Genomic DNA, 24,000 nt, shown 5'->3' with positions numbered 1-24,000 from the left:
CACGCACACACGCACACAGACACAACCACAAACACACACACTCACGAACACACGAGCATAGACACAAACACACACACACACACACAAACATCAGATTATTAATGGATCTTTATTAGCCCGTACACACACACACACACATCATATTATTATTTAATGACTTTTCCCATATCCACACTTCACATTATTACATATTACAACAGATCGAAGTCCCAGGAAGGTAAAGTCTGAGCTGATCATCGATCGACAGTCTGAGAGAGGTCTAGGGATGACGTTCCATGAGGCTGTGCGCCGTCCACGTTCGTCCCACCCTCCCCGTCCACGCTCACGCAGCGGGGACGTGCTTATTAACGTGTAACAAAGACACTCGCGGGGAGGACAGATAGCGGAGAGGTACACCCACAGCCGCGCGTTAATCAGACACTCAAACAACAAAGGAATACCCGGCGATCTAACGAGCCGCGGTGGAGGGAGAATATCATTTATGCAAATGAAGGAGAGAACAGACAAAGGAAGTTTTATTTCCCACTGTAGTCGTCCACATGAGATTCCTGTAAAGGCTCTGCCATATCGCTGATACCTCCCCTTATTAAACACATGTATCTTGTCTCTTCTTGTTCCAATCGGGCCTTTTTTACGCTCCGGGTTTAGTTTGGAGTAATGTAGCCACTGCATGTTCCTGCTTATAGTGATGGCGTTGTGAGAGGATGTTAGTTGTTGAAGTGCCATAGTTTCCTTTAGTTCCAGCATATCTGGTTCAGTGGTACGAGGTGGAGGAGGAGTGGTTCCAATTAATATTACAACACAGCGATGAATTCAAGAGCGTAATTATTTTTTTAGCTTGACTATACCATGGTAACAGTTGCTTTATGGCACTGCATTAAAACAAGGTCGTAAAGCGAGCGGAGGTCTTCACATTCAGCTGTGTAGACAGAACGTCGCTGGGAGCTGCTTGTAAGAAGGGATTAATTTACATGTTAATGCTGGGGGATGGTTTTATAAAATTCATCGCAGTGTAACTTAGATGTATCATAATGTGAACCGGCTCACTTAATGTACCACTCGGGCAATGATTCTACACTGGCTGGACGTTGTTATAAAAACATTACGTGAGGATTACCGTTTGATTTTAATAACACAATGATGAATAGTTTTTTTTGGTTTCGTTTTAAGATAATTAGTAGGTTGGGATTAACGTTCTCCGGTCAAGGACCTATTGTTCGTATTCTTATGGCGTCTAGCAAATATTTGTAATATTAGATATACAGTATGTATAAGTTTATTGTATCCAATAGCAGTGTCTGTGAACAACATTTCTAGACCTCTAATAGTGTATGTAGATATATTATATATGTATATTTTTTTTAGCTTTTATTCTTATATAAATAAATACAAATATGTATTGCTGTACTTATTGCTGCCCTATGGTCATCGATTACTCAACCATCATAGATCATTAAAACAGTTTGTAACCACTCAGTGTACCCTTTTCTGTCTCACATGTTTGAATGCACTGTAACCATACGTTACCATGTGAAATAATAAAGTTTTGGGAATTGCATAAATTGATCTTATGACAACGACAGCCGTCCTCATCCTGTCTTCTTCGTGTCCCCACAGCTGCAAGGCTCCCTGCGCAGGAAGCTCGAGGGCCACGCTCCGGGCCCCATCCCAAAGCAGAACGGCCTCTCCTGTGGCCTCTCCGGCGCTGACTTCAAGCGGGCCCGCCTGGACCGCGGGGGCCTGGGCCCGCCTCACGGCCCCTGCGGCCACACCTTCGCCCAGCCCCAGTCCCTGCAGGGTCACCCCTCCTCCTCGTCATCCTCGGCCTCGTCCATGGACAACGTCCTGCACAGGAAGAGCTTCATGTTGCCGCATGGCGTGGACGCCGACACCTTCAACCTGACGCTGAAGGAGATGAAGCAGGAGCCCAGCGAGGTGGCGTCCTGCGGCCAGTCCACCGCCGACATGATCTTCGACTTCAAGGAGGAGGGCGGCGGGCAGATCGACCCCGAGCTGCAGGACCTGTTCGACGAGCTGACCAAGACGGTGCCGTCGCTCAACGACCTGGAGTTCGAGAAGATGCTGAAGCAGGACGACGCCTTTGGGCTGGACCTGGAGCGGCCCGGCTCCACGGCGGGGGGCCCCGCCGGCCTCTTCTCCCTCATGGGGGACAAGCCGATCAAGACGGAGTTCTCCCCGACAGACTACTGCCACGCGCACACCAGCTCGCCTCAGCTCCGGCCGGCGTCGGCGGGGCCCTCCTTCACCATGACGGGCGGGCCCCTGGCCTCCGCGTCGCCCTCCGCCTTGGGCCAGAAGCCCCCCAGCGGCCCGGCCCCCAGGCCCATGCCCTGCTGGCCCGAGGTGTCCCACGCGGAGCAGCTCAAGCAGATGGCGGCGAACCAGCAGCAGCCCAACGCTCTGCTCCACCACCAACACCCCCACCCCCACCACCCCCACCACCACCACCTCCAGCACCACCAGAACTCCCCCGCCGGGATGACGAGTTGGGCGCCCGCCGTCAACTCCCACTCCGCCGCCGGCCCCGGCTTCTCCCAGGACAAGGCCCCGCTCGGCCCCCAGCGCATGGCCGGCCCGCAGGCCAAAGGGATCAACCACTGCCTCTTCAAGGCCAACGGCCACAACGGAGTGGGCGGCGGTCACCTGGACATGAAGGTCCTGAGCACCAAGCCCACGTTGCACTTCAGTCCCAAGGTGGCGCCCTCGCCCAACGCACCCATGTCCGTGATGGCGGGCGCCCTCAACAAAACCTCAGTTCAGCAGCAGCAGCCGCCGCCGTCTACTCCGAGTCAGAACCAGAACCAGCACCACTACCAGACCTCCCAGATCCCGGGGCCGGGGGCCCAGTGTCTGCAGCAGAAGCCCCTACCTCAGCACGGACCGGGGCTACATTTCAAACTGGCCCAGCGGCAGGTAAGACCCTGCAGGTTTCCCTGTGCACTAAACAATCCCCACACCATGACTGATGGCCTGGTCGTAGAGTAGAAAAGAAGCGACAAGCAGTGTTTTAAGGTCTCTGTCTGGCTGGTTGATCTAAAGTCCGAACCCAAATCAGGCTGATTCTGGTATACGAAGACAATTTGCTTCCTTGCAAAGATATGTTATTACCTTCTGTCATTGATTGTCTTAGTATTTTCGATTACTATAATGAGGTAAGAAAGTGTGAATTGTAACATATTACTAGAATTCTAGTAAAGCAATACATAGACAGAGAAAATACAAAGAGAATACATTTACTTTAAAAGTAGAACGTTGTAGAACACAACCACTGTAGAGAGTACTGAGGTAACAGGATGCATATTTTACGCAGTAATAGGATACCAAGCAGAGTGTGTCACCTCAGTGTTCCGCCAACATGCATGGAGCAGTGGTGCAGCACCTCAGCTGGATTGTTGGCGCCACTGCAAGGCACAAGACACTGCCTCTCTGGGCCGGGCTACCTTGAAAAGGAGATTGTTAAATCTTAATGGGCTCCCCTTGTTAAAAAAATGTTAAATCTTTCTTCTGAAGATATTCAATTTGGTTTTATTTAAAAACATGTCAGTGCCCCCCCCACTGCTCCACCATCAGTTGTTAGATTGTCATTGTTGGAAGTGGAGACATATTTTGGAAAAATACTGACCACTAAAAAGTGTTAGAATTGTGTTAGAATTATTAGAAACACATATTGTGTGTGGCATTTGCTCATGAATGGCTTTAGACTAAATGAAGGGATAGAGTGACCACATTTTCAAACTCCCAAACCGGGACCCTTAAGTGCACTGCACGTTCACGCTTGTGCACATGTTTGCGCTCGGCAAAAGTCCCCTGCTGAGCTTCCCATTTCAGATCACTGTCACCGGCATTTGCCTCTCTATAGTAGGGCGCAACTGTGCTAGTTCCCGCTCGCAGCCAACGCTTATGGTTGGCCGTCTTAATATGATCTTTTATGTCTGCATTTCGACCGCGCGTGACCAAAATTGTACTCTTGCAGCGTCGGCAGAATACAGAATTTTCTTTGCTGGCTATTTCCTAAGAAAAGCGCAAGCCTTCTAGAGGTCTACTGACAGACTGCCAGACAGAGTCACAAGCATCAAAGGCTAGCAGCAGACTTTGATTGATTGAAATGGATACAGACAATCAGTGATGAAATTGTGGTGCAATGTTTATGTTTTTTGATTGGGTTAGGTAATAATGAGTGGGAAAGAAGATGATAAATGCTGAAAACAAATATATTGTCGTTATTATATTTTAATTGTGGTGAATAGCGGGACAAAATAGGGACAATCTAGTGTTTAATAGATATTTTTGGCAACCAGGTGAACCAGGACGTTGGATTAACGTAAGTAGGTAGCATAAAGAGAAAAATAAAAATGGAATGCAGCCTAAAGATTTGATTTTTTAAAACAGAAGCAACAGTATCATGAAACCTAGGCGATGGGATGGCTACAAATTGCTGACATTAAAGGCAGAAAATTAAACATCAGCAACGTGCACTCGCACATCTGCACAATGCACACGCACATCAGCACCGTGCACATGCACATCAACATACGTGCACATCACACACACCTCAGCACTGCTACTGGGAAAAAAATCGCAGGGCACTGCACTTCTCCTACATGTTCCCGCCTTTTCCCAGGCTCGCGACCTTCCCCGCCGAAACTCGGGAGAAGGAACAATGTGATGCTGTTAGCTTGCGGCGGTCGTTCTCCTTGCTACTGCCCTAGCTAGCTGCTTCCGCGACTCCCTTGAATATTCATTTCCTCTGCTTGCATCCCGCATTGACGGTGACACAGATTGCCAGCGCCGGCTGGATTAACATGCAGGACTTCTAATTCTCTGGCTGTCACGGTGGCTTCCCGTCAGGCCCCAGATATGCGCAGCGGGGTTTGCTAATTGGAAGTTGTTAGCTACAAGGGACAAGCGGAGGAAAATGACGGTAATCTGCTTAGCTGTGTACTGGAGGTTCAAGCACTGATTTGTTATGATTGAGGAGGCTCTCCCCCAACTCCCTTTTCTCTCTCTCTCTCTCTCTCTCTCTCTCTCTCTCTCTCTCTCTGTCTCTGTCTCCCTCTCTGTCTCTCTCTCTGTCTCCCTCTGCTAAGAATGGTATCTCTGGATGCCTTTGTTTATAGATCAAAAAGATCATTTGTGTGATGATCACTCTTTTTAAACCTCAGCTGGACTGCATGAAGTAACAAAAAACACAAACGGTTTGACCAAGACAAAAAAAAGAGCATGGATGCTTTTTTTTTTACTCTGTAGGTTATGTTAAGGTTATGGTGTTATTTTTCGTTTGACCTCATAATATTATTGTACTTGAGCAATAGGGTAACAATCCCTCTGAATAAAAGACATGAAAGCATTTGAATGAAGAACACTTATCTGTAATATAATTCAGTTGGACTACTGCGGTCTTCCCATGACGAAATTGCTAAATAATCACTATATAGATAGTAGTCATTTTGTTATATATAATAGTTAATAAATGACTACTACCTAAATACAATCAAAGGCATAAACAGTACTTGGTTTAAAAATGTATGTGGACACACAAATGGGACAGAGCCACAAAGTTGAATTATTAATCAAGATTATTGCACAGGACATATCTGTCTCGAATCCCCACCGTGACCAAAGATATGCCCGTGGATACCGCAGTATTACAGGCCTATTGTAGATCAATCATTATGTGTGGTTGTTTTGCCCTTAGCCTCCTCTCAGCAGTGCGGCATGGACCATATGGTTCCATGAAGAGCTGTAGTTTTATAAAATATGCGGATTGCCCAATGTACACACACACACACACACACACACACACACACACACACACACACACACACACACACACACAAACACAGACACACACACACAAGCTCTCTGCATCCACTTCACTTACACAACGCTTAAACACAAGCCAACAAATTCACAATGAAGCAGTCATCATAGCATTGAATAAAGGATAATAAACACATAGATAGGCATATTGTACTGACAGTTTTTGCCATACACACACATTATATATTTGTAAATCATATTCGTGAGTGTGGTGTGCTACATACAGCAATTTCTTTTATCGGACTCCACATGTTTGCATTAATAATGTGAACATAAACATAGGAAAGCTTAGAAAATATCTGGATTCCCAAAAGACAAACCAGCAGCCAACTGAAGACAGCCAGCTCTCTTATTCTCAAAGTGTTTTTCCAACAGGCTAGCGCTAGCATAACCCCATGGCTCACTAATCCTGCTAAAATTATATTTTGCTAATGTATAGACCTACAGGCAGTGTGACTATGGTGAAATATAAATGGCTAATGCACTGGGATGATACCATAATAGCTTCTAGCATTACATCATGTTAGCATAATTTCCATACTAGCCCATAGGTCTCCACCAGACAGTGTGCTAGGGTTAAATACTGGGCCAAATCCCTAGCATAACATCATGTTCTGCACAATGTTAGCACTGTGCTAGTTTGTTAGCATAATAGCTATGTTAGCCCATAGACCTCCACCAGGCTCTCTGGCTAGGGTTAAATACTGGGATTACCCACAACCATAAAACTATCCATAAAAGAAATGCATGATTTTAGCACTGTGCTAGTGTGACATAATATTAGCATAATAACCATGCCAGCCTCTAGACCCCCTCCAGGAAGTGTGGCAAGGGTTAAATACTGGGCCTATGTACTAGCATAGCATCATGTTAGCATAATAAGCACAACGTTTATGCTAACATGGGCCTATGCTAGTGTACAGAGCTCCAGGCAGTGTGGCTAGGGTTAAATACTTGGCTGTTCACAGAGGGCGGCTCGCAGAGGGGGCAGCAGAAGTATCTTCCCACAGTGAGTTGAATTAGTAATGGGTGGAAATAAAGGGACCCCAGTGGTGATCTAATCCCCCCGATGTAGCACCAGCTAACAACATAGTTCCCTTCCTTTCTGCTGGCTTTTAACTATACCCTATGGGCCCTTGTTCAACTGGCGGCAATCTTGGTCCTCGCACTGATTGTGGGATCTAGCCTTCTGTTCCCCTAACCCAGCTAGCGTTTAAAAGCAAGATCGCCGCTAGGTGAATCAAACCCTAGGGCTGCGGGCTAACGGTGGCTAATGTTGCTTCTGTTTGCTGGTGGGGAAGAATGTAAAAATGAGTGAATCCAGTGTTAGTAGCAACAGACAAAAATGCTCAACAAATGTAGAGGAAGACATCCAGCTGGATGTGTTGTGTTCTCTCAGAGTAAACCTCCCAGCGTTGCTTGTCATGTTGGCAGCGCAGTTGTTGTTGTTGTTGTTGTTGTTGTGTAGATGGCTCTGGGCTCATTTTACAGAGAGAAATAAGCTTTCTTTTACATCTTGTACCATGTTTCTTAACGGCTCCAGCTGAATTAGTTACAATGAAATGTGGTTTTTCATTTTAATGACCAAAAACTCTATTCACTCTCGGCCTGCCAAAGATATCCCCAACAAATTAGTCAAGTTTGTCTTAAGGAGATTTTGTTTTTGTAATCGACTGAGGCAGTAATGCCTTCATATATATATATTCACATATGTTCACAGTTCTTTAAATGCACACTGTTCTTGCACCACCCATTGTCACTACGGCAACGGGGAGGGGAGGGGCCCTGGGTAGTGGGAATGATTGGGTCGGGGTGGTGGTTGTGGGAGAGGGGTGGGAGGGTAGATTGTGGGGTCAGTGTGACTGCGGTGCCCGTGAAGGGAGCGCTTGTTTCCTGGGAAAGTGAGCCGGGGCCAAGTCCAGATGCCGAGGCTGTCCCTGGGGACGGTGTAGCGCTATAGAGCTGCAGGATGTAGAGAGAGAGGGAGTGGGGGGAGTCAGACACAGAGAGGGAGAGAGAGAGAGATACAGAGAGAGCAGGAAACAGAGAGGGAGACAGAGATACGAAGCACAGAGAGAGGACAGACATGAAGACTGAAAGAGAGAGAGAGAGAGAGAGAGATAGAGGAGAAAGAGAGAGAAGGAGAGAGAGAGAGGCACACTGAAAGAGAGAGAGAAAGGGAGAGAGAGAGAGAGACTGAGAGAGAGAGAGAGGCAGGATCTCTGTCAACTGCCTGTTTTTACGTCTCTCCCTCCACTCCCCTTCCCTCCCCGTCTCTCTCTGCCCAACATGTGGGACTCATTTACAGCGGGGACTAGCTGACAACCTAGTCAGAAGAAGATGAAGAATACACGCACACACGGCGTCCATGACACATTGAGATGACAGAGAGAGCGAGAGAGATAGAGAGACAGTGGGAGAGAGTGGCACTCACACTAAGACACAAGGAAAACACAACTCTTGTGGTTTGGGGGAAGATGGTGGTGGTGAGAGAGGAGGTGGTGTTGGTGTTTTCTTCCAACAAAGAGCCCATCAGATTTGGTCCAAACAGTTAAAAGATTCTCACGGTGGCTTGGAGAGGAATGAAGTGAAGCGAACCAGGGCCGGTATAGTGACCAACTGTTTGGACACGGTCAGTCACCACCACCGAGCCACCTCATTGGCCAGATGGGGGGCCAACCAGCCGCTGGCTGCCAGTGTTAATGTTCTGAATAAATATTGGCCTCTGACGTCTCGGATGTTTGTTTTAATATTTATCGCTGCTCCTATTCTGTCCCCACTGTGCGGTTAAGCGAGAACAAGCGTAACAGTTTTGCGAGTTCTTCCCAGGTCTGCTATCATCCGTGATTACAGCAGTTTGGAGGGTTTGGATACCTACACAGTGGAATCTGATTTATAACTTTACTTTTTATTTGAATTTCTATCAGGAGCCCAATGTGGTCTCCCCTTATTTAATCAAATCTCTTATCGCCCTTTTCATCGGAACTTTTTCAACAGTGTGACTAATAATTATAGGTGTGTGCGTGTGTGTTGAAATGAGTGCAAATTTAATGCCAGAGAGCAGATGCTTGTAAAAGTAATCCCACCGTTCCCACGTATTAGACCAATGCGTTAGGGGGGAAAAAAGATTTATATTGTTATCAGAGTGAAACACAAAGGCTTAAACACACAGTATCCCTCCATCTGGTAAAACTACCTGGAAATCCGCACTTTGGCCAGGAGGAGTCGTTGGACACAGAAATCAGTTTAGACATTTTTGTTGTCTAATGGCGTGTTTTATGAGCCAAGAGTGTCAAGAGTTTTTTTGAAGTGGGCTTGTCACGTCAAGCGTAACTCATGAACGAGGGTGAACGAGCGCTGGTTAAACGCAGGCTGTGTTGAGCTCCCGCAGCTCCCCATGTCGCTTATATTCCTCCCACTCTCTTTAGACACAATCATCAGGGGAAACGTAGGCCTTGAAAAGGACTCCACAAATCCCCCCCCCCCCCCCACCTCCGGAAAATGAAAGCCTCTTTTCTGGGTCTTCCCTGTTCTTCTGCGGAGGGAGGAGGAGGGAGTAGCCCGTACCACAGTCTGAACACTGAATGGCATCATTGACACGGATCACCTGTTTATGGTGAATGTCCGTCCTCTAGTGGTGGGATTTTGTAATTGCGTTTGCACTTTTGTGCGACCGCAATTGTGTTAATCTTCCCACGGTCCACCTGGCTTTCTGGCGCAGCGCCAAAAGCAAGCGTAGCAAACCGGGGAAAAGTGCCGATGTGAAAGTAACACAACGTTGTGCTTCTCTATTTCTCCGTCTCTTATCTTAGGGTATTTCTCCTGGACCCCGGCTGCCCGTTAACGGCCAGTCTCAGGCACAACAGCGACCTCTGGTGGCCATTGGACAGCAGAAAAGCCCCGCCAAAACCCCGGTTCTGCAGCGACAGCTCAACCAATCGCTTCACCCGCTTGGCGAGACGGTAAGAGAGAGAAAAAAAAGAGAAAAACGACAGAGTCAGCTTAAAATTGCCGTGTTCCCTACAGAGCTTGTGAATCATAGTTTGTATTTAAAGGAGTATTAACTCTCCTATACTGTCACAGTCAAGACAGTTTGGTAATGGAACGTGTCCATCTTTTTCGTAGCCTTGACTGAAACAAGTTGTGGATTTTAAATCTTGAACAGATTTCTTCAACCTCTTAAAATATTTGAGAAGAGGTCACTGTCATTTCCAATCAGTATTTAATCCTTTTTCTCGCCTCCTTGTCTTGATGCCTCAGGACAAAGACAATCCACAGGACCAGTTCAGCAGGCACCTAACCCGACCACCACCGGACTACAAACAGACCAGGAGCCTGGGAGGAGGACCACCTGGGACCCTCTTCACAGGTACAGACAGACTTCTTCTGGACCACCCTGATACCTGCTGGACCTAACCCTAACCCTAACCTGACCCTAACATTAACCTCTCAGTAGGGGCACCTCTGACAGTCTTTGCGAGAGATACAGGGTTTGGTATAGCTAAAGCCTATTTAGTTGTTTGCCAAAGCTTTATTTCTGGGTCTTCAAAGCTTTTTTACAGCGAGTTTCTTGTACAACTAATTTAGGAGAAGGTATTAGGGGAATCTTTCTCAAAAAACGGGAACATTGGAGCAAGAGTACACACAGAAAACGTTTTGTTTTGATGTGCGTGTTCCTTTTCGTTAAAGGTATGAACCCCTCCCAGTCCATGAGCAACGGTCCTGAAACCAGCCTCCCACCCATGGCCTGCCACTTGCCCCACAACCCTGGCCCCAAGATGAACCCTACTCCGGGGGACAGGAGGTTCGGCGTGGGCGGCGGAGGTCTTCCAGGCCCCTGTCTCGGCCCCTTCCAGCCGCAGACCAACCAGCACCGCATGGGACTCGCCGGCGCTGCCAACAAACCCCGCCTCCAGCGGCCTGGCGCCCAGGGAAGTCCCTTCTCCATGAACGGGGCACCGCCCTCCAGGCCCTCCCTCGACCAGCAGGCCCCGGCTCCAGGCTCCGCTTCGGGTCTTGCGGGGCTGCTGTCGGGGGTCAATGCGGCCTGGCTCCCGGGGATGAAGCAAGGCCAGGGCCAGGGGGTGGCTCCCGGGCTGGGTGGTGGCGGTGGTGGTGGTGGTGTGAGGAGGCTCACCAACCCACCGCCCCCACACGGCACCAAGCTGGACGGGTCATCGAACCACACATACCAGCAGCGGCACACCGGCCCGCCCAACCAGGTGGCACCAGACATGGGCCCGCTCCTCGCTATGAACCCCGCCCTAAGAAACAACCTGCCCCCCAGAACCAACCAGCCCATCCCGGGGAACCCCAGCCAGTCCTCCCCAGAGCAGAGGGTGCCGGCCGGGAACTTCTCGGGGGCAAGCCCTTCGCCTGGTACCTACCAGAACAACCGGGTCAACCGGCTGACCTTCGACTTCCTGCCCGAGGGGGACAACACGGTGCCGGGCATCAACACAGACTCAGACTTCATCGACTCCCTGCTCAAGTCGGGCTCAGGGAACGACGACTGGATGAAGGACATTAATCTGGACGAGATCCTCGGGGGTCACTCCTGAACCTCGGAGTCAGGGCATGGGAGAGTCAGACGCCTGATGTTACCTAAAGGGTTGTCTCACATGTCAGACCGTAGATGACCTGTCTAAAGTCTGATGGAAGACCAGCTCAAAACGGGGTGCTTCCTTTTCTCTCACTTATTATTTTTTTTGGAACAATCATGTTGCTGGAGACATCTTTAAGCATGTGATTGGATATTAACAGCGAACCTGAACTCGGCCAGCACTCAGAAGAAGTCTGTTATGGTTTCAAATGAACTTGACTGGCAGACTGGCCACTGTAGAAATACATTAATAAAAATCCCTTCCAGAAAACGTTGTCTACTTAAGTGAATCACTTTTTCTACGGTAAAATATCTCCAAGGCGTAACGCTGCCCCTCCAGTTGTTGGTTTCCCAGCCCAGGCTCTGTGCTGTCTCCCCCCAGAAGTTCTGCTATACCATAGTAGGACTGCTGGACCTATTTTGCTTGAGAGGGTTACAGTTGTAAATTATGTTAAAAAAATATTTTTTTTATAAACTAATTGTATTGTTTGCTATCCAAGTAACATGTTTTGTATGTATTGCCGTGAAGTCATATTCTCTCTGTAGTTCTCAGGTCTTTTGTTCTGGGGAAGATAACAGAGAAAAAGAGTTTTGTCACGGTGGCCATATTTGTAGTCTTTGTGCCCATGTTGTGGTTCATAGATAGAGGATACAATAACAAATGCAAAAACAGTGGGGGTGAAAATCATTGCTGTATTCTTTAAAAACCTATTCTTGCATTATTGAGCGTTGTTTCCGTATAAGCATCCAATATATATAGCATGATATTAACCTAAAACATTTTCTTTTGTTTATATATCATGTACAGTATATCTTGACACATAATTATTTTCCTACTTATTCTTCAAACTTTTCATCTGTGGTAGATTTTGATGCAAATAAAGAATTGTAACCATTTGATTTCTTCCACATAATATTTAATAAATATTGGGATATTGTAATTTGTGTAATTAATAAAGTTGATTGAAAAGGTGTCTTTTACATGCAAGATGATTCTTTATCCTTGTAGCATCAATATTATTATATTGGTGTAGTGGTTACAATATCAGTATAAATGTCCTTTACTACGTTAGATCTTAATTTTACTAATGCGTTATTTATTTATTTATTTTGTCTAAATCGGCCTCAGTTCCAGAGTCCAATCAGTCTGACTCGGGCCAGGTGAGGCTGCTTTACCCAACCATCATCCATACATAATTGTGTGGTTAGTTAAATGATGGAGAGAATAACATTTCTCTATGCCTCCTTTTTCCTTAAAAAGGATGTACAAACAAATGATGAAGGGAATAAAAATTCGAGATAAAAGTAGGTATAGAAAAAAAATCAAAAAAATATTCTCCATAATTTTTCTACGCCTCCTTTTTTCCAAAAATATATTCTCTCTATCATTTTTCTATACCTCCTTTATCCTAAAATATATTCTCCATCATTTTTCTATAGCTACTTTTTCCCCAAAAATATTCTCCCTCATTTTTTTATACCTCCTTTTTCCCTAAAATATATTCTCTCCCTTTTTCTATACCTCCTTTTTCCCAAAAATATATTCTCTCCATCACTTATCTCTACCTAGCCTGGGTATACCCATGCTGCCTTGCACGCGATTTCATTTCGCGCTGCTGGGCAGCCTGGATTCCATGGATCCGAATATCGCCTGAGATAGGGAACCAATCACAGAACGGGGAGGGACGGCAAGATGATGACGATGTCTATGCGACACACCCATTGTCTTCTTCCTCATCAAATTTTTATGTCGCTCTACATACGTCATCTGGTATAATTGATACGATTGGCTATGAGCTACGTACAGACTCATATGATAGACATTCGTAGTGCCCAATAAACGGCTCTGGGCAATCGTAAACCACGCCTCAAATACAAAACATTAACCTCTTCTCAATGTAGATTGAGATGAGGTCTGGCGTAAACCAGGCTAATCTATACCTCCAATTTTTCTAAAATATATTCTCTCCATAATTTTTCTATACCTCCTTTTTCCAAAAAATATATTCTCTCGATCATTTTTTTCCATACCTCCTTTTTCCCTAAAATATATTCTCTCCATAATTTTTCTATACCTCCTTTTTCCCTAAAATATATTCTCCATAATTTTTCTATACCTCCTATTTCCCCAAAAATATATTCTCACATTCTTTTTTCTATACATCCTTTTTCTTGAAATCTTATCAAGCCAATCAGATCGCTCGAAAATATTAGAAAAAGTTATAGACAAATGATGTAGGGAATACAATTTTGATGAAAAGGAGGTATAGAAAAATTATGGAGACTAACATTTCGAGAAAAATTAGATATATCTATACCTGTATACTTAATTTTTCCCAGAAATCTGTTGTCTCCATAATTTTTCTATAATTCCTTTTTTCCCAAAATATATTCTCCATCTATTTGCTATACCTCCTTTTTCCAAAAAATATTTTCTCTCCATAATTTTTCTATACCTCCCTTTTCTCAAACTCTTATCAAGCCAAAAAATAATGCTCGAAAAAAATTGAAAAATTAGGTATAGACAAATGATGGAGAATAAAATTAGATAAAAAGGTGTAGCAAAAATTATGGAGATTTTTTTTAGAAAAATTAGGAATATCTATACCTCCATTTTTCCAAAAATATATTCTCTCCATCATTTCTCTATACCTTATTTTTTCCTAAAATATATTCTCTCCATCATCATTTTTCTATACCACTCGCTGCTTGTCGCACTCGTTTATTAGCTTATTGGTGGGTAAGCTTATTGGTGGGTAAGCTAATGATGGTTGATGCTCACATCACCCATTCCATGATGGGTGAAAGTGAGCATTTAAGCATAACGACCACAAAGGTAACATTTTACCACAAAGTATATATATTTTATTTCAAGGCCAATTTCAAAGTTTCATAATGTAATATAGTGTAACAGAATGCATGTTTCTAGGGCACAGGCACATTTATCTATCAAAAATGAAGAGATTGTTATTGGATAACACAAATTGCCTTTGACGGGCATTCAGACAACTCTAAATACAAAAATCATTCTCTTGTGTGATTAGTTCTACAGCTACAATGAGTCTGACACTACTTCTATGCCCAACCCCTACACTAACTAAGCAAAAAAGAAATCATGTTTTTGTGACAAAATTCATTGTTTAGTCAAATTACTGTAGCCGTGCAGTACAAGCACTGTAGTGTACCAGCCTTTTAAAAAGTAATTTTAGTTGCATTTTCTCTCAAACACTGTTTTAACCCTCCACTAGCCATTGTCAATACACCGAGCCACAACATCAATCTAAACTAACAGTATAGCGATCATTCATTTGTTCTCTTCGTAGTTCTTTACAGTTCCGTCAGATTCAAACTACCACTTCCCTCCTCAACCCTGGCATTATTATTGAAGTTGCGTTCTTGTAGTGCCTCTTAAACGCACAAGGAACGAAGGTTCAAATCATGTCGTTTTGTTTGATTACTGCAGTAATACGAAAAAGGCGTGTAGTCATCATGTAAACATTTCAGAATCAACATAATCTGACGATGAGGAAGATGAGTTATGTTGTTCGGTTTCTGTGCCATCCGATCTGTCTACCAGCGGCTCTCCGCCCCCGAGAGATTGTAGGGGGAGGGGAGGAAGGAAGGAAACTAGGCATCTTGTTTTATTTGCTCTGGGACCTTCTATGCAAGGGTTTGTCACGCAAATACAAACCACCTCTTTTCTAATCATCGGGTCTCTGTCCCCCTGCTCCACCTACCCGTCCGCTCCAACACTACATCGTTTCACATTAGCTTATACATCTTTCTTTTTTGTTCTTTTGTTCCATATGGAGTTTGATTATAAATCATACTGTTTCTGGATTCACCAAGTAGGAAGCAGAAAAGACAAAATAAAATTACAAACACATCTTTGGAAACCGTCTCAATTCCTGACTGAAATTATAACCGATTGTTGTTTTTTTTCTTGATTTGTTTCGTTGTTCTGTGAGAGTTTATACAACCTGTGTAGCTCACAATTGTCAACCCCCTCCCCCCTTGCCCACCCTCTTTATCGGTTTTCTCCGTGACAAGACCATGACTTGCTTATACACGTCCAAGCCCAACCCTCCAACTTACCATGGCCACTGACAGAGTACCAGTAACATGGCGGTGTTACTTGGTCTGATACACTCATTGTAGCATTGTCACCTTGAGCAATGACTTATTTTTAGACTGATATTTTTAACCTTTTTTTTTGGTTAATCCCAACATTATCAATGGAAAAAAAAAGATGTGTTCATTAGACATTATACGATAACATCAGTACAAACATACACACACTTATAAAATCAGAGAGGTTGTGTGAATAGTAAGCAAGGCTAATGGGTTAAAAACTGAACTGATTTATCAGCTGAAGACTCAATCTCCATGTTATCTGTTCGTCAGCTGAAGCGACACATATTGACCCTGTTTGAAAAGCGTTAATTCAACTAAGAAAAAAAAGCACGCGGTCATATGATCTAGGATTAAAATACAACTGTAAAGGCTAAAATAAACAATTATGGAGAAAAACGAAAAGAAAACCGAGAACAAAATCATGAATTAGACTCGGATAAGACTGATACAAAAAAAGCCATAAAATCTAGGGTTTAATAGAAAAAAATAACGCCCGAAATCCCAGTATTATGTGTATTATTTAGTTTTAACAAAAAGAAAAAGGAAATACATTTGATTACCGAACATGAGTTTATATAGAATGTGTTTACGAATACAGCTTCTCAGATATTTCTTATTGCTGCCATACAGATACTTGGCAATTGTTTGCTTTGCTCGTCTTTCTCGCAAAATCAAAAAAAACACAAAGCAATAACAACTGAAGGCACTTGATTTGACAAAAACACAAGAGGGTTTGTCGTCGACTTGCTGGCACAGCCAAGCAGTGGTGTCGTGGGGCCCCCACTCTTACCTGGCAAACAGGTCCACTCTGGGGGCTACGCTGGGCAGCGCACCACCCGGCCTCCCCAATCACCAACAGTCCCTCACACGCCACCATTTTTGGTTTCTCAGGCTCACCAAACAGTTAAAGAGTAAAAGCAAAACACAATAAAACGACAAAGAAAAAAAAAAGGCCAACTGTGGTCCATTAGCGCACAAAGCTAGAAGCGGTGGCCGATTTTGTGTCGTAATTCAGACCTAAATGCAGCCCGAGGAACCAGGGGCACCCAGGAGAAGCTAGCATCCGTGCCCAAGGTTTGAGCCCCTTGGCTGGGCTACAGGCGGTGAAGAAGAGAGCGATCGAGAGACGGAACGAGGGGGGGACCCTGGAGTATATGTGTCTGTTCACGGGCCAGCCTTGAAAACGCAGACAAAAAAACGTAAAAAGGAGATAACTAATTGGAGGAGGGGAAGAAGAAAAGAGGACTTGAGGAACGTGAAAACAAAGAAGAAAAACGGGAGCGTCGCTGCCTCGTAGGAGGTTGGTCTGGAGTTATCACAAGTCCTAAAGCTCGGAGAGAAATGTCTTCCATGTGTCCTCCCTGCCTCACAGCAAGCGGCAGTTCTGAAAGCGTGAATTTTTTTTTCAGGCAGGGGGGGGGGGGGGGGGGTGAGTAAGCAAGGAGGAGACCCCTTTGGTATTGATGGGGGCACGGCGCGTCCTGCCACCTCCTCATCACCTCCTATAACCAGGTGAGGAAGCTCTCCTTGTCGATCTTGGTGGCGGCGAGCACAGACTCCATGTCGTTGAGGATGTCCGAGCTCAGCGCCTCCTGCAGGCTGGGCATCAGCTCCTCCCCCTCCACCGCCATGCTCTCGCTCTCCAGCGTGCCCAGGTCCACGTCCGTGCCCGGGATGGTGTCCAGGTAGTCCGGGAAGCGGCTGCTGGGCTGCGTTGCCATGGAAGCCGGGAGAGAGTCACCTAACACAAACACAAGCACACGGGATTAGAGGCGACGTGATTTGTCTGTTTTTAACTTTGCTTCTAATCCAGGGAGCTACATTACATTTACAGTATTAATAAATTCAAGACAATTGTGTTGATTATAATATACGCTGTACATTTCAAAACGACAATCCTGTGTAATACTGATATTTGCATCCTACATTTTCCACCCAATTGATTTTAGTTTGTGAACATTTCTTTTTTTTATCCATGTCTCCTCTACTGCTATGTACTTGTATCGGCAACAACAACAAAAAAAAAACATTAAGGGAAATCTTCGGCTCCCTTGCCGCTGCGGCAGGGAGGGGGGGCCTCACCTGTGTCCATCTCATCCACGCTGTTGAGGAAGTCGTCTGGCGTGCGGGGGACGCTGTAGCTGCTCATGCTCAGACCGCTGTCCGTGCTCTCGTCCCTGGAGTGGTATGTCCCGCTGCGAGAGAAACACGGTGCATACCGTTTACTATGTTGCCCTTTAGCATATGGGGTCTGTGTGCAGCTTGTGTGGATGTAGCTTTCGTTTGTTATCCTTTCCCAAAGATAAATGTGTACGCCTCAGCCTATTCCATTTGACATTCCTACAATATTGATAATAATGAGGACAAAATGATTCACTTCAAAAGGAAAACATTTGTGGTTTGGGCTGGATGAAATGGTACTTGGGAAAACACTGATTTTGCAGCACACTGTCTTTTTATCCCACTGAATTCATATAGATGTCATTAAGGCCATACAAGGTAAGGCACGTTTATTTATACAAACAAACACAAGGCTGTTCACAGTGCTTTACATAAGGGAAGAGCAGCCTTGAGGAGCTTGCTGAAGGATGCCAACAGGTTTGGCTGAGGACTTCAGGGAACAAACCCAGAACCTTGGGGCGTGGAGGTAAACACCCTTGGCACTAGACTACCCTGACCGACAAGAGAACCCCAGCGGTCCGCACCGGTGGGTGAGGGCATAGAGCCGCACCTGCAATGCGTAGAGGAGCTTTTCGCTGAAACGCGAGAATTAACTCGATGAACTTGTGAACCCAATGACAGAGTGTGTGTTGAATAACAACCCCACCTCCATGCAACCTTTCTGTACAAATAAGAGAAGGAAATGAACTGGAGAGTCAGAGAGAGGGAGAAAGAAAGAAAGAAAGAAAGAAAGAAAGAAAGAAAGAAAGAAAGAAAGAAAGAAAGAAAGATAGGGAAAGAAAGACACAGAGAGAAAGAGAGAGAGAGCAAGAGAGGGTGTTTGAGAAAAGAAAAAGAGAGAGAGAGGGCGAGAGCAAAAAACTGAGAACAAGAGAGACATATAGAGAGCGAGGGAGAGAGAGTAAGAGAGCAAGAGAGAGAGATTTGACAAGCCTATACTAATTAGCAGAGAGAAATATGTACGCGGCCCATGGTCGCAGCAGCAGATGAATAAGTCTATTGTGAGAGCAGAGGCGTGTCGGGGGCGGGGGGCTGTGGGGGCCGGGGACCGCGAGGAGGAGGGGGACATGAGAGATTAGGGCCCCTGGTCCACAGACTGGACCACATGTTCACATGGCCCGCTTTCTATTCAGAACCGCCAGTCACACGGCTCCGAGGCCCTGGGACCGCCAGGGAAACTTACATCCCATAATAGTCTCTGTGCGGCGTGACACTCGTGACCACGTGACCTGAGTGAACACTTCTCAGCGTTCTCGCCGGCACTGCGTTCTGTGTGCACGTTGTTGTGTGTTCGGGTTTCTCAGTGGATCTTGTCGCTTGTCATCAAGACACAAACTAACAACGTTTTATTCCTTTAACATGAGATTGATTATTTGAAGTACTTTATTAGTCCCAGCTGGGAAATGCCGATATCACCGCAGAAAGTAGAGTACGTTCATAGAAATTTAAAATATATAGAACAAGTAATATGTATAATATATATATAAAGTAGGTTACTATTTGATATAAATAACTGTCAGTCATGGCTGGATGTAGCTATCTTTTGACCTGTTATGCCCTCCACACTCTGATATTGTAGTTTAGCTCTGCTGCTAACTGTAGCCTCTGCCACTACCACCGTCAACCACAAGAGGCCGCCAGTGCTCACACCGAGATCCAGCCCCCCTCCCTGAACCTCTGATTACTCATTACCATGTGAACAGGGTTAAGCCCTGGGAAGGGCGGCTGTTTGTTACGGCTTGTGAAACCTCAAGAACCACACACTGAGACTCCCTCCCTCCCTCTTCCTCTCCTCCCCTCCCCTCTCTCCCTTCAACGGGAAAAAAGAGCCAAGGCATGACAAGCCGAGCCCGGAACAACAACTGTGTCGATCGCCTCCCAACCTCCCCTCCTTTCAACCCCCACACCCTTACGCTGAACTTCTTCTTATCTCTGCCACTGATATGGTCCACTCAGACTTAAAATGAATTGACTGGGTGAAATGAACATGAGTTTGTATGAGTGCATGTGTGTGTGCATGTTTGTGAGTGTGTTATCTATGTAGATATGTAGATATGTATGCAAGCATATATGTATGCATGAATGTGTGTATGTGTATCTGTGTTAACGTGTGTGTGTGTGTGTGTGTATCTGTGTGCACGTGTGTGTGTGTGTTTATATCTGTGTGCACGTGTGTATATCTCTGCGCACTTGTGTATATCTGTGTGCACTTGTGTGAATGTGTGTGTGTGTGTATATCTGTGCGCACTTGTGTATATCTGTGTGCACTCGTGTGAATGTGTGTGTGTGTGTATATCTGTGTGCACTTGTGTGAATGTGTGTGTGTGTGTGTGTGTGTGTGTGTGTGTGGGCGTGTGTGTGCGTGGGACGGACCTGTTGAGGAAGGGGTCGGAGCTGTTGGCGGTCATGGTGCGGGCGTCCTGGGCCATGGGGGAGGACACGGAGTTGGGGATGCTGGCGGGGTCCTGCTCCATGCTGGTGGGCAGCTGGTTACGTAGCGCCAGCTCCTGAACATCCAGGAAACAAGTAAGAGTTTGATGAGCCGTATTATATTGGTGTTGTCGTCTCTCACATTTGGTTATGATATGGAGATACAGAGTCTGAGAATCCGTCATTGGTATTATAAACACACAACACAACACACCAGAGTTTCTAGTTACATAACAAGGAGATAACAGTCGTGGTTCTCTGTGGACACACAGCGTCCAACAGAAACTTCCAGACGGGGAGTTTAGGCAGGATTGAAGCTTTCTGGTTCTTTCTTTCCTTTTTTTTCACTTGAGGAGAGTTTCGTGTCCTTGACTGGGGTGAGGTCAGCCGGGTTTTATGTGCGCCGGCCGAGATTTCATTAAACTCAGCGAGAGCCAAGGAAAACATATGGGAGGCAGCTAGTGGGATGTGACGCGTTTAGACCGAGTGTTGGATTACCGCTAGCTCTTAGCCTAGCGCTGAGCCCTGGCAGTTAGTGCAGGCCTGTATTAGAAGAAGGAAATGGACTCCATGTCCTCTAGGAAAAAAAAATGGAGGAGGAGGAGGTTTTGAGGGGAAAGGGAAGGAGTGTGGGTTGGGGCGGGGGGGCAGTATGACTTCATTAGCTCTTTTTAGAACAAAGGTTTCAGGGTAGCTCTGCTGTTTTTTTCCCTGTTCTGTTAGTCGTATTTTCTGTATTTTTCCTTTGTCTTACTTTGTTTTGGTTTTTTCCTTCTCTTTGAGAGGCGCTAGAAGGCTAACTGATGATTTTTCCTTCTTGAGCAACAGGAACTCTTATTTTTTTTAACCTCCTTGAATCCCACGCACACATGTGGGCTGCCTGGTAGTGATTAGGGCTGATTGGTAGGGCTGTGTACTGTAAACAGCTTGTGGCTTTCTTTAATCGCACAGCACTCTTTTTTTAATTTATATAAATATATTTTAGGACGACTGATCTACTCGGGCTGTCTGGGCAATGACGGGGAAGTTGCTTACAAACTTCACACTTTTGCAATCTTGGGGTGTATTTATGTATTTGGGTGTGCCCATGGCTTCCGGTCAAAAGTTGAAATTTCAACCCAATCTGTGTATAGTTTGTTACTTCATAATCTGTCCATTTGTGAGAAATGATATGAGCCAGGTGCCTCAAGTCTAAAATCGTTTTGGGTAAACATAACTCTTTTCATAACTTTTATTAAAAGTATATAGTATGATGGTATATAAAAAAACATATTTATTTTTGGGGAATTTGTGAAAGACACAAAGCTCAACTGACCTGAGTGTGTCCTGCTGTTAAGGAATTCAAACCATAACCTATGTCACTAGTAGTGTCCCTATCCTTTTATAAATCATAACAAAACCCCTAATGAGTATTTCACTTTGATACAACATTCTAAAAGACAACCAGTAGAGGCTGTCTTTCTGGAATCCACCCCCTCCCTCGGGCAAAGACTCTCTTTCTGTTGCGTGGCTTTGATTGCACGTGGGGGCCCATCCCAAACAGTGATTTTCAAAGTAACAGCGTGAAGCTGTATGTAAACAGACAGAGCGGAGCCCTCATTCATAAAGTGTGAGCTGGTGTTTTCTGCTGGTGTGTGACACAGCCTTGAGTAAATGGCTCAACCGCACCACCCTGCATGGGCTCCGCTGTCATGCGGCATTGTCAGGAAGTGATAAAGGGCTGGTGACTCACCAACCCTCCACTGTAAACTATATCTTACATCAATTAAACAGTGGCCCCATCAAACTCTGCCGGCAGAGTAAAGAGGCCCGTGGTCGGAGGGATGTTTGCATTCGAAGATTCACCCATTTTGTTGATGTTTGGTTGATGGACTCTTGCCAAGGGTTACACACACTTTTAAGAGATTAAAGTTCCCCTCAAATCTTTTCATGACTTCCGCAGCACCCGCTTAAAACAAATATTGCTAGTTATTAATTTAAAAGATTGCTAGTTTAATGACTGTTGAGTTGCTGAGTTGTTGTGTGTTACAAACGTTCCCAAAATGCTTCTTATTATTTTACTGATGCCCTTTACTTATTAAACTGACCACATACAGTTGGATGTCATGGTGCTGGGTGCAGTAGTGATCTTGGATATGGTCCCGGTCATGGTGGAGTTGCAGGTGTTGGTTGTCATGGTGACCGTGTTTGGGGTGTGTCATCCCTTACCTGTGGTCTCTGTCTGAGAAGCTCCTGCTGTTTCAGCCTCAGTCTCTCCTTCTCTAGCTGCTGTAGCCTCAGCTGGCTGTTCCCTCCCATGATGCCGCTGGGCAGCGGACCGCCCTGCTTTACCGGTGCACTCTGGGTAATCCGCTGCTGGTTCAGAGCTGCAGTAAAGGGAGGGGGACACAGGAATTGTCAATGCAAAGCAACCGGTGCATCGCATTGATAGCTAGACAAGGCAGGAAACAGAAATTTGCAATGGGTTAAGGAACTAGCATAAGCCAGCTGTAATGCTAACACCTTCACAGACCATCAGTTTTTGAACAATGAACTTCCACAGGATAGGACCTGGGAAAGTAGAATGGTTGTACTTGAAGACCACGGTCTACCGTGTTACAAACTGAACATCTGCTCTTCATATTTTCCACGAGACCATATGAAACAAGCAAGCAAGACGCCAGTTAAAAGATAGATGCTAGCTAGCTTGATGTCCACTTCGACCTTTTCGACCTTCATGGCACTTTATTTTTTAATACTAGAGAACAGTGAGTCAGGTCCGTACAGTTATAATTAATCCAACTGGTTTTTCATGATTCAACATTTGAATAACTGGCATTGAACGTGTGAATATGTTTGTTTTGTTTAACAGGCTCCAATTACAATCACTCATTTCGTTTTTTGTCTCCAGTAACCCGCCCCGGATTCACAACAAGCCGTTCAGCGAGTAAGCCGACTTCGGAAACCGTCACAGAGAGGAGGAGGAGGACGACGAGGTTGTCCAGAGACGAAGCCGCAGAGCAGGTTGCTGTCGCGGGGGTTGACAGAAGAGCCTCTCTGTTCCTGTAAGACCTGACCTCCCACAGGGCTGTATCCCGCCCTCCCTCGCCCTGCGTCTCTCAGACAGGCCTTTTGTTAGCTCTGCAGCACGTTGCCTTACGCACATGACTGCTCCTCATTGTCTTCCTCATTTACTTCACGACAAACCGGCTACAGATCATCTCTCTCTCTCTCTTTCGCTCTCTCTCTCTACACAGAGGACGCCTTGCCTGCTAATCCTGGCATGATATCTGTGCAACACACTCTAGTTAGGATTCACCGAGCTGAAGAGGCACACACACACATGCGTGTACACAGACATACAGACAAGCGCTTGGACACGCTGACAGACAGGCAGGCAGGCAGACAGAAAGACAGACAGACACACACAAACAAGCACACAAACAAGCACACACACACAGACACAATGATACATGCACAGACAAACACACACACACACACACACGAACAGCACAGGTTTTCTAAATTTACAAATGACCTCATTGTTCCAAAACATTTAGTTAGCATCTTGTTAGCATTATGTTTCAGAGTGATGAAGTGAAACAAGGTGATCGTATTAAACACCGAGTACCTGTTTTCAATATCAATGCTTTGTTTGTTTGAAGGCGGGTAAAAAAGCTCAACAGCTGGTACCCCAATAAAACCTTTTGGTACACAGCACCCCCAGATGGGAGGAGTGTGGTGGTGGTGGGGTGGTCCTCCTTATAAACACCAGCCAAAAAAAAACTCTGATTTCTTGCAACTTTTGCATGTGAATTAGGTCACATGATCTC

The 24,000-nt window shown here is 45.5% G+C and overlaps 2 protein-coding genes across 3 annotated transcripts in view; one reads left to right on the top strand and one right to left on the bottom strand.

The window, feature by feature from the left end:
• Positions 1-12,368, top strand: part of maml2 (mastermind like transcriptional coactivator 2) — a 42,019-nt gene extending 29,651 nt beyond the window's left edge. The window contains exons 2-5 of the mRNA XM_079732269.1: positions 1,618-2,934; positions 9,654-9,803; positions 10,102-10,210; positions 10,531-12,368. Coding sequence (XP_079588395.1) covers positions 1,618-2,934; positions 9,654-9,803; positions 10,102-10,210; positions 10,531-11,402 — 2,448 coding nt within the window. The 3' untranslated portion in view covers positions 11,403-12,368. The remainder of the gene's footprint in view (positions 1-1,617; positions 2,935-9,653; positions 9,804-10,101; positions 10,211-10,530) is intronic.
• Positions 12,369-14,296: 1,928 nt separating this feature from the next.
• yap1 (Yes1 associated transcriptional regulator) overlaps positions 14,297-24,000 on the bottom strand; it is a 26,108-nt gene continuing 16,404 nt past the window's right edge. For both annotated transcript variants that reach the window (XM_079732993.1, XM_079732992.1), the window contains 4 exons: positions 22,397-22,554; positions 20,132-20,265; positions 17,660-17,772; positions 14,297-17,318 (listed from right to left, as the gene is read on the bottom strand). In XM_079732993.1, the coding sequence (XP_079589119.1) occupies positions 17,080-17,318; positions 17,660-17,772; positions 20,132-20,265; positions 22,397-22,554 (644 nt within the window). In that variant the 3' untranslated portion in view covers positions 14,297-17,079. The remainder of the gene's footprint in view (positions 17,319-17,659; positions 17,773-20,131; positions 20,266-22,396; positions 22,555-24,000) is intronic.

Source organism: Pollachius pollachius (assembly GCF_949987615.1).
Source record: "Pollachius pollachius genome assembly, chromosome: 3".
Lineage (NCBI taxonomy): Eukaryota > Metazoa > Chordata > Actinopteri > Gadiformes > Gadidae > Pollachius > Pollachius pollachius.
The sequence above is the reverse complement of the archived record's forward strand: the minus strand, read 5'-3'. Positions and strand labels throughout refer to the sequence as shown.